Genomic DNA, 20,458 nt, shown 5'->3' on the forward strand with positions numbered 1-20,458 from the left:
CACGCAAGCAGTGAATTATTACTGCAGAAACATACTGCATTCTACTTCTCTGCTGGTGTACACTCTCATCAGTGACCTAATAGTGAAAGAGTTGCCTCTTTAAACTTTTCCTCAAGAACGCTAGGCAAGAACAAACAAACCTGTCTATAATTCTGGTTGCATGAAGCGTTGCTAGAAGTCGGTGCCATCGTCTGGTAATCCAGTGTTCTGTAAACCCTTTGCGCAACCGCAATACTAGACAAGCTAAAAACCTCTAATACTAAACAACTTCACACTATATTGTATGCAGGAACTCCACATCTAGCAGAAAGTGCAAACGGACAAATGTACACCGTGAAATAATATGTTTTATTATAAATATACTCAGCAACTAAAGTAAAACCATCAACCTAGGGGTGACTTCCGAATTGCAACACACAGATGAAGCAATGTTGCAGGTACGCAAGAGAGAAGCGGGATGAGGCTACAAGTACGTCATGCGTTTTGGTGCACTCCCACATAAAAAGCACACATCTGAGATGCAAAATGTGAAAAATCTCTGCGGTACGTCGATGCATTTAACCTCCAAGGGAAAGGGAGGGAAAGTAAAAAATAAAGAGGGACGAGCAAAGGGGGCAGATGCTCTTCAAGCAGCCTCAGAACAAAGGCACTTGCCACGAGCCTAGCTACGAGAAGTACTGATAAATAAAGTACATTTGGAGCAATAATAATATATAAAAAAACTGGCGATTAACTTTAGTAGTACACTTTCTTTCTCTCTCTCTTTGCTACAAAGCTTGGAGCTATCACAAGAAACCAGGTGTGAGTATTTTCCGAGCACTGTGCTCATAATTGTAGTAACTACGTGAAGAACGAAATACAAGAAAAAAAAAGACGCTCAGAAAACACGCAAAAAAAAATAATAGTGCCAAAAATGCAAGGAAGTATAGGTCACAACACGCTTTTGCAGTGTGGTTGGTGCTGAGAAGCCGTATTGTGCTGCACTACAGGACGATCCTCCAGTATATTATAGTTATGCAAACACACGTGACTCCCCTTCACGATCTAGGCTCACGAAAAAAAAAAGGAAAACGTTATTGTATGCATGTTGTACAAAGTATCGTAGTAATCTGCAGCTATAGGCCTGGCTTGCTCGTGCACGATAGCTACGGGTGAAAGTTAAGGGCTATTCTGTCCCATACCTGTGTCAGCTTAGCAACACGTCGGAGGCATAAGGCAGTTATTATGCTTGCCACAAATCTCTTAAAACGCATCATTTTGCGACTCGCTGTCATGCAAATGCACACACACATACACGCACACTCACTCGCATGCACACAGTGTAAACAACGCGTCAAGAAGAGTGTTCCCACGACAAACGGTTCGAGAGATACAGTGCATCACGCGTCGCTTTAGTTGTTATGTGAGATAACGTTGTCTTCAGGACATCTTCGGGTTGCAGGAAAAAAGTATAAGTTGCAGTGCACGTCACCTAAAAACAAATACAGTTGGTCACAGCTATACGAGATGGGTGACCCAGCTGCCGACAGCATCTGCACGATGTGGTGGATAAGAGCTGCAACGTTCCTTCAAAGCGTGCTCTCGACAAACACTCTGGCCTGTTTATTCAAAGCTCCCACCAGTCTTCCCTTTTTTTTTTCCTCACACGAAATCACAGTTGAGAATACGTTTTGGTGGCGGTGCAGAAAAGAAAAACATTGGTTGAACATAAAAGGCATGATGGGGGGAGGGGCAACGCAGGGTGTGAGATGAGAGAGAAAAGTTATGTTCTACAGCTACGTGTGGATGTCATGACATCGCCCACTGCTGCCTGTGATGCTTACGACAAGGCTTAGAAAGTGCCAGCCGAAATGGCTCGTCGTCTACTAATGACTACTGCCGTATACTCAAGCGCTTCTAAACTCGAACATATTCCTCCACCCAGCTGAGCTGAGCACAGCACCACCCCTGGACTGAACAAGACGCTTTCTCAATAATTACGATCAAACTTCTGTAAAGCACAGCGACTGCTTCTGTCAAGGGACGATGCTGCCATCCAGGGGCGTAGCCAAGAGGGGGGGGGGGGTTCAACCCCCCCTCCCCCCGAAATTTTTCAATTTTGCTTGCGTATATATACACGCACACATACAAATGCACGCACGAACATACATGAAGTATGGTTAAACCCTCCCTGAAAATAATTCCTGGCTACGCCCCTGCTGCTATCAACGTTCTCATGTTGAGGTGAAGTGACGAGAGGAAAAACATCCCGGGTACGGAGGTCAGTCTCCAAGCCTGTGAAGCTACTCAGAAAAACTGCTGCCCCTTCCTGGCCAGAAGCAGTTATGCTCTTTCGATAAAACATTATAAGGGTCCTAAAGTCTGCCGGTAGACATGATGCATATACCACACACTCGAAGAAGAAAGTGTCCAACAAAACAGGAGACAACTGTGAGTAAACAATATTCGCATGGACATTTTGTGCCGTTCAACACTATCGCTTAACACTAATTCCACTGGTAGCAAATGTCGCTATATGTATATAGTGATAACTACATTTGCATTGGAAGGGCCTTCCAAACATGCTCCCACAACCAAATAGTATACAGCGCGATGTCATAACGTTAATGTCATAAGACAGCGCCTAAGGTCATATGTTCAGCTAGGAACGCATAGTGAACACAGGCAGCAAAAAAAAATATATATAGGCAACTAAAGAGGCAGTTGCAGTAGCTAGTCAGCTACCTTCGCTCACAGGAACATGCACGCTTACACAGACAAACACATGCACAACCACGCACAAACGCATCAGCGCCACGAAAGTGCTACTACAAAAATGCATCACACTTTAAAACGGGAAAAAAAGTGAGAAAAAAAAAACATTTTAAAACTCTTCAAGAAAGAGAGAGAGAGCAGTTGAGATGCAGGGCCCCAAATTATGCACAGCACGGCCGAAGGCTTCCATTGTTCTCAGCAGCGGCACGATGAGCGGGGGCCGGCGTACGCCGAACGACGCTGGCCGCGAGTCAGTCCCACTCGGAAGGGCTATTTTTGGGCCATCAGGCCAGGTCTGTGATGCGGGCGGGGTCAGAGTTCTTGTCCGTGCCGCCATCGCTGTGGCTGGTGCCCTCGTAGTCGTCGTAGGCGTTCCAGGGTCCTTTGCTGTCCTGGATAGGTAGGATGCTCAGGGAGGAGCGGGACGAGGTGCTGCTCGGAGAGCGCGTCGACGAGCACGAAGCCAGTCGCTGCAAGGCTTCTTCTTCCTCTGTTCCTTTCGGCTCTATGAAAGCACGGAATGAAAAAAAAAAAGAAGTACACCCTTCGCAGTGCGATCCCAAGCGGCTGCCTTTTTCATTCTAGTGTCCTCGACCTCCATACATGCTTTTTTGCAGTCCTCTGTACCGTATTTACACAGCTAAAACACGTTGGTGGGCTATTTGGTTAGCATCCATGAGAGAGTGAGTAAGCGCAACTTGACAGGGACATAGAAAGCATACAGACAAGGAAAGTGGGAAAGTAGCAGCAGGAAAGTAGCGCTGTGTCCTTATCTGATTTTTTTTCTTTCTATGTCCCTGTCAAGTCACGCTTACTCACTCTATCATGGGTATTACACAATTGTAGGGCGACCCATTTTACCTGAATTTCAAATCTGAAGCTGAGTGAGGGGGGGGGGGGGGTCGACTTACAATCGAAGCCAAAACTAGTACTGCCACTTACGGTGGGACAAACAAGATATTGGGCACACTGTAGCATGGTTACAATATCACGTCCGCTTTCTGGCTCTACCAGTAGCATATAATTATTCCGCCTGCTTGTTTTGAAGAAATGTTCTTTTTCCAACTTTTATGAAGCTGTTGTTTGCAGTCAGCAGTACTGCTGCTGATTGTAAGGGCGGCCCTTCCGCTAACGGTTGACACTTTAAAAAAATGGTGCACATGGCTCTTGCGGTAGTGTTGATTGTTGGTGGAAGAGCGACTGTTCTAATCGGCAGCGGCACCCCCAGCGATGAACAGCGGTGATTTACCAGGGAGGCACTTCAAGGCCAGCAAGGCCTGAGCATTGAAGTTCATGAAAAGGACTGGCTTGACGATAGTGAGTGAGCACTTGTAATAAGTTCATCGACTGTGTAAATCAACTTCCGTTATAAGATGCATTCACACGTTTTTTTTGAAGTGCGATATTAGGGGAGTTGACCTACACTTGAGCCAACTTACAATCGTGTAGATGCACTATGCCGTAAGTTACAGAAACTTATGTGGCGTAATCTCAACGTGAAGCATTCTCTGGGCATTTAATACCTTGATGTGAGAGGCACACGTTGCGTCAGAATAGAAAAAGGTTTTCAGAGCTATAGCTGGGAAACAACCTCTCTAGCCACCTAAGGTATGACATACAGACTATCATATAAAACTGTAATCAAAACAAGATATGCAGCAGAGGAGGAGTTTATAAAGGCACACAAAAGGTAAATAACATTTTATGTCAGAGTGAAAGGACAATCCTTGAGAACGTCTGAAATGTCAATGTTATACACAGCAGCGCTTTCGTAATCAAGAAAATAATGAAAATGTAGGACATGATTTGCGCTACCTGTGGGACATTCAGGGACTCAGGCCCGATGACACAGGGCCTTAGTACAATTAATCACAAGTACTCAAACTACTCACAACAAAAAGAATAGTTCATTGAATTACAAGACTAAGATGAATTTAAAAAATATTCAGCATGGTTCACGCAAAATAAAAACAAAACTTCACATTACCCTTGAAAATGACACAAATTCTGTTTTCGCCAGGCTGTGCTCCGCAGTGCCAGTTGTCAGGCAGCGAGGGTATGGCAAATGCTACATCAGAAAGCTGTTCTTCGAGGCGGACGGTTTGAATTGCGCAGTATGCCAACAGCTAAAACGTGATTTGCTTTCAAAATAAGCATTTCCTTAGAACGAAACAAGCACTACAAGGTTTCTGGAATGCTATTTCAAGAATTCATGTCTATTTAATATTCGTCTTTAGTATCCCTTCAGAGTTGCCAGATGCTACCGAGCTAACAAGCAAATAATCATCACAAAATAAGCCTCAAAAAAGCGGTGCGACTTTCGCGTAGAAGCCCAAAAGAAGCGGACATTTGCTGAATTTTCCCATTCTTGAAAATATTTTAATTATAATAAAAAAAAGTGTTACTGAAATACGAAGGGGAGTTGAAAAAAAATCACTTTAATTACTTTGCACAGTGAAAATATGTGCAACTATGGAGGAAAGTATATATTTACTTTTAACATTGTCTCCAGGGTAGTCTCCATTCAGTTGAATGCACGTTTGCCAATGCATGGTTAACGTCGCTTGTTGATTCCCCCAACGTATGTTTGACTTCAACCCTCAACTACATAAGGTCACTGACAAACACGCTATTAGTGAACGACAAACGCGCTATCAGTGAACGTGATAATCACTAAAATAACTATATTTGTTGGGAAAATGCAAATAAGCCCAAAAAATGCGACAAGCGACTGGAAAATTCTACAAGTGACTCGGCGAAAAAATAAGCCCAAATCCGCTTATTATAAGCGGAACTGGCAACTCTGTGTCCTTTTCAACTGGTTTCTGCGAAGGGCTTTGAACAAATGTGCTCAGTCTTGTTTTAATTCCATTTAACACATACATTATTGATTTAGAAATGAAAACGTAGTACATTTTGGATTTAACGAATCCAGCAATAGGAAACATTAATCAATTAGTTGACAAGGACGTTGCCAAGCATTTATTTCAATAGCCTTCACCATGTCATGTGAAACAAGCACAGCAGCCACCACTGACCGAAGAAAGGAGCAAGCTGTGTATATACATTTAGCCCTCACTGATGCCTCTCAGTCAACTCTGATGAAGGGATTTAATTGGTCCTGAAATGTTTCAATGTCTTAAGTAAAAGCTCTTGATTTACTTGAAGCTTTTCGTTGGTGTATTTTATTACATAAAATATGGCTAGACAGTAACGAGTATCAATTTGCATAAAACATGGCAGCATGGGCTCTGCCCCATTGTTATGTCACCATGGTTACTAGTCAGTAAATGCCACAATAATTTGATGTATATACACGCATTCGCAGAAGGCATAACATATTGCATATCATAACTTGCATCAAGCAGAGCCAGAATTGCTTCACGTAGCAGATAACTAGGCAGTTACGTCTGGAGCTTATATTCTGTAACACAAGAATACTGCCTGTGAGCACTTCGAGCTTCAGCAGTGTTGCTACATATAATTAAACCTCGATGTAACCAGGTCTAAGATCGGCAATCTACTTCCTTATATTGAAACTTTGTTGTATCGTCTACCCTTTATTCGAAGTCTAATTAAATGACTGATTCACTTTGATAGGTGCCGCGAATGTTTTGGAATAACAAAGCAGTACAAAGCAAAAGCTCATTTCAATAACGTAAAAAAATCAATGCTGAACCTGAGATCCGGGGACCATGACTTGATGCTGCACTGGCGTAGTCCTCTTCACAACGACCAAATGTCACATGTAAAGCTGAAAGAGATTCAGGTCCAGACACTGTGGAAGCGAAGCTAGAGTGACCTAGTGAAGCTATCATGCCCAGTGATGAAAGTGACTTTTACTTGGTGGAGTACATTTCGGAGCAGAAAAATGCTAGTTTGGAGCAGTTATTGGTGTTCTAGGAGCAGATGGAAAAATACGCCATAGAACTCCTGGAATTCAAAGCATTGCCGATGCTTTGCATAAATATTATTTATTACGAAAGGTATTTGACAGACGACAATCGAACGTAAATTGCAAGAAACAAACAATTAAAAAGATGGTTATCGAATGCACTGTGATTTGTAGGCTTGTGCGAATAGTAAATTTTAGGTCTGAAGCGAATTTGAAGCAAATAGTGATCAGGTTGAATAATTTCGAGTCGAATTCAAATAGTATATATCACATATTAGAAAGAGAAATTTGCATATTTGTCATGACCAACTAACCTGCGCAATATTTTTTTTAAAACAAGGCTTGTGCAAATGTTGTTCTTTTATTGCAATAGCAATTATATGGACCCTCACGGCAGGTTTTTGCCGTCACTGTCATGTCCCGGATATGTATATCTATGTATATATAAACAAAAGCCACAAAGAAAAATAAATCAGAAGAAAAATTTTCTAAGCACGCCACCGGGATTCGAACCTGTACCCCCTCGCTCCGCAGCACAGCACATTAGACAACTAGGCCACGCATCATCCTTACTTTGGAGTACTAACGGCGAGCTATTTACAGACACCATTTATCGCTGGCGGTACTCAGAGCTCAGAGGTGCTTCAACGTGTGCAGTATCACCAGCGAGACCACCCGCAGGGCACGCTTTAAAGCAACACTCCTAGATTTTGCTTCAGTGTGAAAACTGTCCTTGAGGCGCGCACTAAAAAGTGGCCCATTTCTGTACCCACTCGTGATATGGAATGCCGAGTAAACAATGCGTGGAACGCCACTGCGCGGCAGGAGACGCAGAGGGGTCACTCCACGCGCCGCAGTTTTCAAGAAAAAAATACATCTAAGAGCGATGGGTTTTAGCGCGCTGATCAAAGTAACAACTGTGACAGTTTTTTGTTTGCGCTCGTCCTGAGTATACCTCTGCGTTCTTTTCGAGCGTCCTTCCTTGCATTTGAGCAGCATGCTGCAACTGTTGAGCTGTGACTGTTGTTATTTCACACTCCTCGTGCGTGTGTTGTTTCCCTGCATCCCTTGTGCTTGAGCGGTGCGCTAGGAGTATAGAGCTGCTTGCTGTTCTTCTTGTGACATTCTAATTTGTTGTTATTGCATTCATTACTTCACCCTTGTGGCGAAACTGTGGCTATTTTGGTTCAAAAGAAGTGGAAGCAACTTTGAATAGTAGCAGGATTTGACTTTCGGTAGAATGCAAGTGACAACCTGCAAAATATGTTACGTTTAAAAATTTACTATGCTTAGAGCATATATGCCAGTATAAAAAGCTTTTAAACTTAAAAAATGAAGAATCAATGTGACTGTAATATGTTAACTTAACCTTAAAGTAGGGCTTCACGGCAGAGCGAATTTTTCCTGAAAAGGCGTATTCACGGTATAGCACCCCTCCACTGCAGTGAAACCACCTTTACAGGGAAATTGAGAACTAAATACAGGGAAAATTGCGCTGTTACAGTAGTCCAAACCTATTCGTTCATTTCGAATACTTCGAAACTTCCAATAATTAAAATTCGAATCGAAGCAAATTCGAATACTGTAATATTCGTTTGAATATTCGAAGTGCTCGAATATTCGCACAAGCCTAGTGATTTGAGCTACATATTTAAAATACCAGCACTTATGGCAGCAATGAGATCGAACCGGTAAAGCTTAGCACCACATCATAGAAGCAATCACAGTCACATATAGTTGTTGCCAAAGCAGCAGTTGATAAGAGATATGAGATCAGGAGCCCAACGTACCTAGGGGCTCATCCTTTTCCACCTTAGTGGAGGTGCAAAGGTTCTCGGGTCCTGGCGGTCCTTTGCCATCAGGAGTGGTCTTGCCTTTGGGCTTGCGCTTGCGAGTCTGGATGCTCTCCTTTCGCATTGCCAAAGGCCGGTTTATCTGTGCAAGAAAACGCACCAGTGGGTGAACGGTACAGCAGTTGGCCCGAACAGCACGCCCCTAATCTCGATAACATCCTCACCAAGAATGGATGTTGCCTTTGCTCACTAACGTGAAACAATAAATTAGTTTAGACTGATAAGCTATGCTCTGAAAAGTCTAGTGTCTTTCATTTCGCCGCTATAGGTTTATTGATTGATGAGAAAATCAATGTCAAAAGTGTCACATTAAAATTTCCCGCCGATATCTCCAATGGTGACGTCACGGATTTCAATGTGTGTTTTTTTTTTCATATTTTGGCTATATTGGCTCAACGAAATTTTCTGAAACTTGGCATGTAGGCCCTAGTGGACACCATCAAAATCTACAACGTCATGGTGACTGGTGCGGGAACTTAAGGTGGCGTCTCCACCAGCATTTTCTTTTTGCGCTTTTTCTCGCTTACCAAGCATCTTCTTGCAGCAAGCATGGTGTGTTTGGCATCATGAAAGAGTAATTTACTAATATGAGAAAAATCATTTTTCTCTTTAGTGAATTATGACAGCAGCATTGTAACTGCATAGCCAATGGCTGGCACACGTGTGCTAGCCAGCAGGATAGGGAAAAAGGTAACAGGTGGGCTGTGGTGGCATAAATGTAATTACTATATTGCATTGCATAATGATCTCACTCCTGTATTTTGTCACCACTATATCTTTTCTCTTTTTTTTTTTGCTTTCGTGCATAACGACTGCACTTCGAAGTTGGCGCGCAACACTCGCGATACTTTTGAGGTTTCCATGAGAAATAGCATGGCCTTCGAGATCTGCATTTGCAGTTTGATGATGGTACCCGCGACATGTTTTAGAAATAGATTTTTTGCTAACACAGTTACAACGAGTAAGGCCACCAAGATCTGTTTCTGCTGCATAGAGCTGTTACATTGGCATGGGCTCATCATCGTCAGAGGTGCTTCCATACTTCCCGCTGTTACTGTAGTCTGATCCTGATTGTGTTGCCTTTATGAGTCGTCGTGCAGGCGCGGTACATGTGTTTAGCACTTTAATGCCTCGAACTGTTGTTGCCAATGGAATCGCATACAGTGATCGTGGTTCAGTAGATGACAAAGTTTTCATTTCAGCTGTTTAATATGTAGCCAAGACCTTGGCTGAGTGTGCCAGTGCTCGCAGCTACAGTGGACAGAGTGCAGCGATCAAGGTTAGGAGGTGACGGAAGGGCCGAATTTTTAGACAATCGCTTTCGGAGGTACTTTTATCAGGCATTTGGCTATCTATGGGCCACGGCAGTCCCGCACTGTGCCAGCTATGCCAATACTATGGGCCGCGAATGTGATCATTCGGAGACACTGATACGTCCAGAGATAACCTTGCGAAAATTATAGCCAAAAGAGATTGTTCACCAGGTGTGGGAGACGATATCCTCATCGATTGTAGTACCACTAGATTACGAAGTTACAGTAGTGCAGGTGCTTAAAAAACGCTTTGGACTGATCGGGCGTGACTAAAATGCAACACGTAACGCTGCACGGTTTTTTTCTCGATTTTCTGTGGGACTGTAGCAATGACCACAGCGATGACGTCGTTGGCCACAACAACGCATCTTGCGGAGATGGCAACGAGGACTCTATGAGTGAAAATTGAAAGGACCTACTGAATATAAAAAATTCCTTTGTTGAATATTGAATATATACCCCGCCTGATGATCGCACCCATTCATTTGTGTATATTGTTCTGAAAAACAAGAAAAGTGCTATCATTATGCAAACAAATACGGTACTCAATAGTAGCTCCAGGGCAGTAGCCCAGCGACGTTGACGATATTCCATTCCAGCGATGCTGTCAGCCAAAGGGGCCAAACTTGTCGACAACGCACTGGAGGACGAGACTTAAAGGGCTTTGAGTGAAGTGCATTTGTGAAAGTTCTTTATGCCTTATGAGAGTGTTAGCTTATTTCATTTCATTCTGCCAGAACATACGGTTCATAGAAATGGTGTTTATAGAAGTTTATTGCAATGTGTGAGCATAGGTCAGCAAACTCCCTCATGAGTAGACTCGCTCAGACTCGCTCAGACTCAGATTGGCCCGTGAGTCTGAGTTTGAGTGAGTCTGGGTGAATAATATTTTGTTGAGCTTGAGTCCGAGTAAGTCCGACTGAGGAAACTTTTAGCGAGTCGGAGTCCGCGTGAGTCTAGTTGAAGAAAATATTGGCGAGTCCGAGTCCGAGTGAGCCCTAAGCACAAAATATATTTCATGAGTGAGTCGGAGTGAGCTCCACCTTTTATTGCCGACCTATGGTCCTATCTACTCATCTTCAGCATTACTGTCAGCCTTATATAGGCTTATGTTTATGCTAAAGTCTACTCACATATCTTAACGCACTAGTGTTCCTGTGCCACATCAATATTTATTGGTCAGAGACATGAATTGGGAGGGGTGCCATGACATCCTCCCACAAACTCTTTTCGCAGGAAGTTCTTCATAAAAATATCTCGTGTGAGTCAGGTATTTAATAAAAATACCCTTACTGTATTACTGCATTACTGATAACTTGTATTTGAAGGTATAAGATCAAAAGGCGTATCGTAGAGCATCGATTATGTTAGATACTGGCATTAAAGAGCATTGACACCAAGATCGAAAAAAGCTAGTTTAACGCTCACGGACTCATGAGTAGACTCACTCAGGCTCACTCAGAATCAAGTCAAGCCGTGAGTTTGAGTGAATCCGGCTGAGTAATATGTTGGTGAGATTGAGTCCGAGTGAGTCTGGTTCAGAAAAAGTTTAGTGAGTCTGAGTCCGAGTGAGTCCAGTTGAGGAAAGTTTTGCTGAGTCTGAGTCCGAGTGAGCCCTCAGAGCAGAATATACTTGTTGAGTGAGTCTGAGTGAGCTCCAACGTTTTGCCGAGCTATGTGTGTATGTACAACATTTTGCGATGAATGTACAAGCATGCGTAATTACGTTTCATCATGCTGACAGAGTAGTACCAGTATTTTCTATTGAAGTTGCAGCTCGTGCATTTTACACAAGGTTGTGGCTTCTACGTCGGGAAAATACATGCGCACTGCACTGACAGATTACCTTGCACTATAATAGCACAAACATCTTAAGGGTGGATGACTGGGCTCGTTGGTATGTAGTGGCTACTGGTGAGAGCTCTAGAGCTAAACTAATGATGATAGACAAAGTAACAAGGACAAGCACAGCACACATCTTTTTAAATGCAAAGCATTTCTTAGCAAGCTTTTGCAACTTTGAGCGTATCTATCTATCCAACTATCTGTCTAGCTGCCTACGACTTTGTGCTCTCGTGGCCATTTCGTTTACTGAATATTGTACAGTAAAACCTGTCTGTAATGAACCTCCATACAAAGAATTCCTCGATATTACGAAGTTTTTCTATTCCCCACTGTTACTCCATAGAAGCACATGTATTTGCGACCTCTATGTAACAAGGTGGCTGCGGGAGGCACCCTTGATATAAAGAATTTTCGCCACCGACAACCTAGGGATATTGCCCCGAATTCTGTCATTTAGGCACGAGCAGGAGCCGCATGCATCTTCTTCAATTGCGCCGCAGAAGTGGTGGTGCTGTGCATGGCGCGCTCGAAGCCCTGGTGACTGCGAGGCAAGAGCAAGTGCTCATTTGTGCATGTGGGTGTGCGGGTGTGCGCGAGGCGGGCAGGCGAGGCCTGCGCTCCTCTTGCGGGTGCCACCACACTAACCGCGCCAAAGAAAGAAAGAAAATTGGCTTTTGCGTTGATAGCGCCACTCTTCAGTTGTTGCAGCAGTCTCTGAACTGCACTTCATTAACGTCACACCAGGTGACGCCACTAAAAAAGAAAAAATCCTTCCTTTGTGTCATTACGCCTCGAGTTTGTGCCGCATATGGAGTTTGCTCTTCATTTTTGACGTCGTGTGCACGTGCACGGTTTCACTGTATGCGCATGGAGCAGCCCCTGACGACGTACAGATTTTGCAATTTTTTTTAACGCCGACAACTGTGCCGTCACTACCGAAGAGATGTCAGATTAGGTGCTAGTGGAAACTGTCCGCGACCACGATGACGACGACGGATCTTCAGAGGTCGACTCGTCACTGTCGTCACTCGCTTTGCTGTCTTGCGCCGCGCCACAGGTCCGCAAGACCGTGGCCTACGAGATTGGCTCCGGTGTGTTGGCAGAGCCATTCTCGGAGGCCACGGCTAGACATCACGCAGCAGCGTTGTATTGATGTCCTACGAACGTTCAGTATTGCCATCCCTCACAAACAAGCAATAGAGCAAAATAATGTAGTTTTTTGCCGCTAAATAAATGATTTGGGTGAGCTCTGCCTATAATTCCTCTTGTGTTTAATTTGTGCGTTTCCTTTTCAGAAAAACCTGTTTAGAACAAATTTTTTTGGGAATTTGTCAATTTCGTTATATCCAGGTTTAACTGTATATACCAAAGCTGGTATAATGTGACATGAGCGTATGACGTCCATAAATGACAGGTGCTAACACGAAAATCATGACATGCATGTCATGTACGGTGCAATTTACATGACACTGTCATGGTGCACACGCGGCTGTTTCATGAACTTGATGTACAGTAAAACCTAATCACAACAAAGTCGCGTGTGACACATGGCTTGGTTACATCCAAAAATTTGTTATAAACATATATTCCTCTTACTGTTCTTGTGGCAGGTCTATTCTCCCTTTAGATTGTTATAACCAATAATTTGTTATATCCGTGTTCCTTACATCAAGGTTAGACTGTACATGAAAACTTGTATAGCACAACGAGAGTGTATGACGAATATAAATGACAGCTTATGCATTGTATATACCAGAATATGTTTCATTAGCACGGTGTTACCAGATTGTACATGCATGCATGCATGACAACGTGCGATAGTGAACGACATGACGTGAATGCCTTGATTTGTCTCAAAGCCAAATCAAGGCAGTGTACGATACACGAGTGACCTGTGTGACTGGTTCGCATTACATAGACTCCCACAGTGTGTGGGATATGTCTGATTCTTGTTTGTCATTGTCAGCTTAGCTCTACGGCTTTGACCAGTAACCATAGACAGACAAGCTTCCACATGTACCTCGGCATGACAAACAGCTTCTTGAAGCCATCTTTTCATAATGTTAGGTGCGAGCGTGACCCCGGGTCAATGGTGCTGTAGGATCACATTTTCTCTTTTTATATTTAGTCGGTGAGGAAGAACAATGGCGTGTGGCGATATAAAAGTGCACGCATCCCATAGCTTTTGCTCTCACACTTCCTGACACTAACAAAGGTGATCTAGAGCTTCACTGTCACGGTAATCGTGGGGTGCTACCGTATACATAGTGTGAGTTGAACGTGGGCACGCATGCTACGCATGCCCACACTCATGCAGTTGAACCATGCATTCTAGATCAGGGGTCATAGGGTAAAACATGTACAACTTAAAAGAATAGTAGAGAAGGTGAGTGAGAACAGCAAAGAGAAAAGGGGCTATTTACAATGTTTACTAGCACTGCACAAGTACCATGCTAGCAGCAAAAACTTTGGCAACACAAATGTAGGCAAAACCGAGTGCCAACCACCAACCAAATCGGCGAGCAACTGTATTTTTTAGCAAGCTTTAGCTGTAAATTGACATTACTTGGGTGGCCCGTGCCTCAGTCTACAAATAGAATCATGCTGTTTCTATGGGACATATCTTCTCAACCTTTTGGTGCGCACGGCAGCAATGTCACACAGTCCCAAGCTTAAAAATACACACTCACGTTGTGGAGCTTGAAGTAGAGCCCACACGCATTGCAGACGGGTTCACCTTCGTTGTTCCGCCTCCACAAGGTAGTGGCCGTGGTACCGCAGTTCGAGCAGCACAGCCCAGCGCGACGAGAAGTAGTCGGCAGCTGTCAACAAAAATTGACAAAACTGTCACTCGGGAAATGTCAGGGAAAGCCAACTCTGCACAATCTTTCCCACTCCCAGTATACTTGTTTTGTGTGCTCAAGTGGCCTCCCTGCCTGCCCCAAGACAACAAACAAAAGGGTACAGTGCAGATCCATGTCGCAATTTTCGGTGGTCACTAAGAGGATAGAAAAAAGTGTAGGCTAAACTTCTAATAGGGGCTGGAACACACGTTTTTATGATCTGTTGTTTCATCTCAGTTGTACAGCCACGAAGAGTCCGTGTGGCAAAGGCTCCTGTGGTTCTTACAAACGAAAAAACGTACGACCTCTAAATGAATTTTTGCTTGAAACAAAAGCAATAACAAGAAACCAACTGATCAACCTGTGGCATGACTGTCCATGAAACTAATGCATGAAAGGTTGAAGCGGCTTGAGAAAAAGCTTGATGGTTTAAAAAAAAAAGAAAGGAAGTTTATTTGGAGGCTAGGCAAAGGAGCCAAACGTTCTAGTTCTTGCCACTGTCACGCATAACTTCCAGCAAGTGATGAAGCCAGCATTTTTTAAAAATTTTTGGTATTAAAAACAGCTATTTTTGTGAGCTTCTCATTACGCCACCATGCGCATGTCAAACAAAATTTTTCACAGAGACTGCTCTATATGTAGAGGCGTCGTCAAAAGTTTATGGACCACGATACACGAAAAAGAGCTGAATATTGCCGCTGGTTCGGCAGGCAGCCTTGAATTTAGATTTCCAGCCTATTGTAAATCAAGCTAACAACATGTACCACGCAGTTCGAACGAAAATAGTCACAAATCAGAAGTTTTCTCAGACCTAGTGCTCCCTATAAACTTTTGATGCCAACTGCACATTATATAAAACTAGGCATCTTAACACCATTTAAAACTTTCTTGAAGTTTGCCGTTAAAGCCAGGCTCAATGCACATGCTAGAAAAAAAACCGGCAAGGCTGGCTTGCCAATCCCCACTGTTTCACAAATGAGATGCTCCTAGCCAGTACATTTCATATTTATTTATGCACTCATTAGCTATGTTTTGACCGTGAGCATCTCAGCAGGACAGATCACAACAAGCACGGCTGGTAGCGTCAAGAGAAACAACAGCGCACCTGTAACAATCCCAATCCGATCCAACCAGCAAGGCAGGATGAAGGGCACAGCGGCCATGAGAAGTATTTCAGGAATCCATGCGACGCGAGCAACATTTTGTGTCGCAATACTCAATCTGCACTAAATCATTTTCCTGCTAAGCAACTGAAAGCTACAGTGGCACACATATGGCACACAATGATGAAAATTATGTAAATACAATGATGATGTAAAACACTGGCGTTTCACCCAAAGAACGAAGTAAGGTTTAGCAATGCTCTTGAACGCTACAAACGGAGTTCTAACAATACACTGGTGTGACCTGCTGCAAGGCAACAACGGTACAGAGGTGTGGCAATACACTGGTGCGGCATGCAAGGCAACATATGCTGCGCAGGGACCCGTCGCATTGGTCTAGTGGTTATGGTGCTTGACTGCTGACCTGAAGTTTGCCGGATTGAATCCCGGCCACGACAGCCGCATTTTGATGAAGACAAAATGCTAGAGGTCCGTGCGCTTAGATTTAGGTGCACGCGAAAGAACCCCAGGTGGTCGAAATTTCCGTAGCCCTCCACTACAGCATCTCTCATAGTCATAAGGTGGTTTTGGGACACTAAGAATTATTGTTATTATTGATGCTGTCCATCAGAGCGCCCTGGCAGCTATCACACATCTCATAACACATCATGTTGCTGTGAGGCACCCTGGCAGCAAGGAGTGCTTGCTGCCAGTGGCTTATTCTTAGTCGCACATTCGTAGTGTGAGCTCTTTTAATCCCACAGACGAGCTCGACACATCCACACATTCTGCAGCCACCCCTCCGCCCCAGCCTATTTACCATGGAATCATTAGTTTCTTTGCTCAGATCGTGTTTGGCAAGGGAATAGACTGATGAATGGATAAAATTATATACATCTATACATCCCCTCACCATCTGACCAAGTCCTCGCATCTAATTCTCTTTTTGTCATGCTATAGTAGTACAAAACTATTATTCCGACAATACAGCAAGTGAAACTGCAAGCTGTGCAGGAAAGTAAACATACACCTACACTAAACAATCTTTCACTCAATGTTCTCCAATGAAAAAATATTGTTTTTAACGCACTTCTCATGTTTATTAACGCACAGATTGTAGACTAATTACACAAGAATGAGTTATTTGGGAATATTTCTTTCAAAAATAATTTTGAAATTAAAAAGTAAAAGTACGCCCCAAATAACAGAAACAGTGCTACGCGCGTGCCCAGCAGAAAATTGGCCTGTTGCTGCAAACTTAACGTTACTCTTCAATACAGATCACAGCGGGAGGACTTTCATTTTCAATGTACGCGCAACCCTTCACTTCTAGTGTCGCAGTTTGACGCCCGACAGCCGTCACGCAGTGATGTGCATGAGGCAATAAGTGGCCACAGACTGCGCAGAATTCTCAGGGACGTGCACGGGCATAAACGTTCAAAAGCCAAAAGCACCATTTAAGCTACACTAAACTGAGTTTGAAAGGATTTTGATATGAGAATCTCTTGACAACCAATTAAGTTCTGTTTGAGCTGCCAGTCCAGGGACGATGCTCAATTATGAGGACCTAACAATCACTGCGCTGAAGCTTCCTTTCAGAAAGAGAGGGAGACAAAGTGCAACACAGACACTTTATGTGTAGCTTATGAATTTCTTTGCTAACATTCGAACATGTCTTCCACATATCGCGTTGCAGGTCATCTTTATGCTATGATGTTTCCTACAGCCTACAGTAAATACGCACGGTGTTGGTTGCAAAGTATATGTTCCGCTGCTGAGCTCGAGGATGAAGGTTCGACTCCAGGCCATGGCACCCGCGCATAGACGGGGGCGAAATGCAAGAAGACCTGCGTACTTGGATTTAGGCGCACGCTAAAGAGCCCAAAAATGGTCAAAACGATCCTGGTGTCCACCACTATGCGAGGTTCTCCCCAGAAATAAGCATCCCTATTTCGACACACATTTCGTTTCTGGTCGCAAATCTCTGGCATATATGATGCACATAGAAAACGGAAGCAAGGGCGCTTGTGTTCTGGAGCTGACACTGGAGTTGGCGATCTTTGAAACTACAAGGCCACCTTTTCAGGACTCCCTTTTACATAACATGGTGGCGGGAAGCACGGCTCGCTGGCATTGTGCGCGCACGGTTCCTATTTATTAGTTCCTCAGGAGCACATTTTAAAGGGGTGAATTGAAACGGGGGACAGTCTGTTGAAAGCGGTGCATGGTGAATCTGAGCGGTGGCTGGCATTTCCACCGCCACTCACCGTGGAGAAAACCCTGACTACGGGACACCTCACAACTGCATCACGGTTTTGGCACATACTAAATCCCAAGGATTTTTTTCTTGATTTACAATGTCTGGCATGATTAGAGTTACCGGCAAATGAAGGCCACAAGATATTGTCTCATGACTAATAAGAACACCACTTGCGTTGTGCATGTCTTCCCGTTTTCATCAGCCACGAATGAATATCAAGAAGCCCACCCTATATACTTTTCTCTATAGTATTCTATATTGCCTCCATGTTCTCTATACTCTTCAAGATATTGATGATATTTCTCTAAACTCTTCTAGATATTGCCAGTCACCCATTGGTGACTTTCAACAAAACAAACAGCACTGGCTGACGTTTGACTTGAGCCTCCAGCCTCAACGAAGCAGTCGCCAGGGCTTAATTATCATTTGTCGGTAGCTTGATTTACGCAACCTTGCCCAACCGTGCACATCAACAGAATGCAAGGAAGCGACCTCGTGTCCCTGAAGCAGCAAGAAATACTGCACGTGGAGTCTAGCCGACTGACACACGAGATAATTACCAGGGCCACAAACAAGAAGATAATACAGTGACATTTAACTATTACTATTAGTGGTAAGAAAGGTTACACAGAGAGATGAATAATAAATTGCCATTACAAAAATGGATCCAAAGAATGATTTGTATTAGAAGTGCCATGCAGTGAGAACTATGCCCCAGAAAAAGAAAATCACAATTCGATTAAAATGTACTTATGCAGTTATTCCTTTATATTTTGCAGAGGAAGCACAACGCAAAACTTAGGACTTTTTCCTTCTACTTTCGTATCATTAAGGAGATATACAAATGATGCCACCGTATACGAACAACGTTAGTGTGCCTTCACGTTTTTTTTTCTTAAGAATCACAAAAATGGTCGCCCTTCAGTGGCCATAAGATAAAGGGTTATTGGAATATTCTGTTTTTCTGACGGATGAACAACCATAGAATTCACTTGCATGCACTCATATACACAGCAATTGCACTACTGGCGTGTGTCGGTTTCTCTGCTGCGTACAATTCTAGCCATGATTATTACGATTCAAACTATTGCCCTAATGCCAAATCAGAAACTAGCTTGAACTCTGAATCTGTTTGAGGAGCAAATTCTCAGAAGCGTGCCCTGCACGATGATTTTGACCGAGGCGTATGCACTGATCTGGTGGTGGTGGTGTTTTGTCCCGCAATTCCCAACAGATAGTACTATTTGATTAAGGTTTAATGATGACGCTTTGATAGCGAAGTATTAGCAATGACTCGGCGTTATTAAAGGGATACTGAACAAAAATTTGAAAAAAGCTACGAAAACGCTGTTCCTAGAAACAGCGTTTATTTCACGTAATTTCGAGCAGTTGGCTGTATTTTTAGTGGATTGTGAGAGCGCGGCGGCTGCACGCCAGTGCGCTTGTCGACGGCCGTGACGTCGAATGCTGCAGCAAGAGGGGGGCAACCGGCACGCTAAGACGCTCTCTCCTGCCCTGCCACTTCCCTTTCTCCACCTCTCCTCTCAAGAACACCTTCCCGACCGTGGGAACACGTTTTGAGAGAGACGCGCGGCAGCGGGTGGCGGCTTGCGATGTCGATTGGTAAGCGATTTTGCAGCGAGTGCGATTGGCGAGTCAGTATCCGCCGAGTTTCACGTCACTTCCTCTCTAGTTCGCGGCGTGGCCGCTAGACGCGCCAATTTGCGAAAAAGGCATTAAATTCATTATTTTCTGCTAGCCTCTGGCTGAAATGTTGTTTCAACAAATTTCAGCACCCAATCTTTCAATTGGGCCATTTATCTCGGCGGCGAAAATTTTGTTCAGTATCCCTTTAATATGTTCTCAAATCTGTGGTCCGTTAGGCTTAACAAGAATTGTCCTGTTGGCTGGACATGCCCTCAAAGGTTTTGGTGCTCTCAAAGTATTGCTTGCAAAAGCTGTTCTACTTTGATGATATGTGATGGTTAATGGCGCAAGGGCCATGTGATGGCCAAAGGGCACCAGGGCATGGTATGGTGCGTGGTCTACGATGGTGTAAGGTGGCTGTATAAGGGCCTTTAAAAACCTGCACACTAAATGTGTGTAAAACACATATACTAGTTAAAACAATGAAAGTGACGTGAAATGTATCCAATCAGTCGAAGACAGTACTATGCATGAGGTGTACTAAGAAGGTGAAGCAATACTAGGCACTGTTACCTCGCAAGGACCCTTGCGAGCAAGGGCCCTGAGGTTGAGTGCTTTCAAACATGGTGCTGTTGCAGCAGCATCCTCCTGCAGAGGATGTACTGCGATTCTTAGGGGCAAATGATTTTCAAAGCACCGACGTCGTCTAAAAACGAGAGGACTGACTTTTTGTCAAACATCGGTTCAGTACCCAAGAACTTTGTTGTTCACGTTTAATCTGTCCATAACTGTACCCTCCACAGCAGGTAAGATAGGTGAGAAAACTACCTTCAATGTAGACAAGCAATAATAATTGTGGAGGTTTTATGTCCCAAAATCACGATATCGTTGTGGCGGATGCCATAGTGGAGGGCTCCGGCAATTTTGCCCATCTGGCGTTCTTTA

General features: G+C 43.8%; 1 protein-coding gene across 3 annotated transcripts in view; it reads right to left on the reverse strand.

The window, feature by feature from the left end:
* Positions 1-329: 329 nt before the first annotated feature.
* LOC119396385 (transcription factor GATA-4) overlaps positions 330-20,458 on the reverse strand; it is a 72,832-nt gene continuing 52,703 nt past the window's right edge. For 2 of the 3 annotated variants that reach the window (XM_049417072.1, XM_037663583.2), the window contains exons 5-8: positions 14,351-14,482; positions 8,440-8,584; positions 6,434-6,508; positions 330-3,259 (exon numbers count right to left, since the gene is read on the reverse strand). In XM_049417072.1, coding sequence (XP_049273029.1) covers positions 3,039-3,259; positions 6,434-6,508; positions 8,440-8,584; positions 14,351-14,482 — 573 coding nt within the window. In that variant the 3' untranslated portion in view covers positions 330-3,038. The remainder of the gene's footprint in view (positions 3,260-6,433; positions 6,509-8,439; positions 8,585-14,350; positions 14,483-20,458) is intronic. The other variant, XM_049417073.1, reaches the window with a different exon arrangement.

Source organism: Rhipicephalus sanguineus, chromosome 6, assembly GCF_013339695.2.
Source record: "Rhipicephalus sanguineus isolate Rsan-2018 chromosome 6, BIME_Rsan_1.4, whole genome shotgun sequence".
Lineage (NCBI taxonomy): Eukaryota > Metazoa > Arthropoda > Arachnida > Ixodida > Ixodidae > Rhipicephalus > Rhipicephalus sanguineus.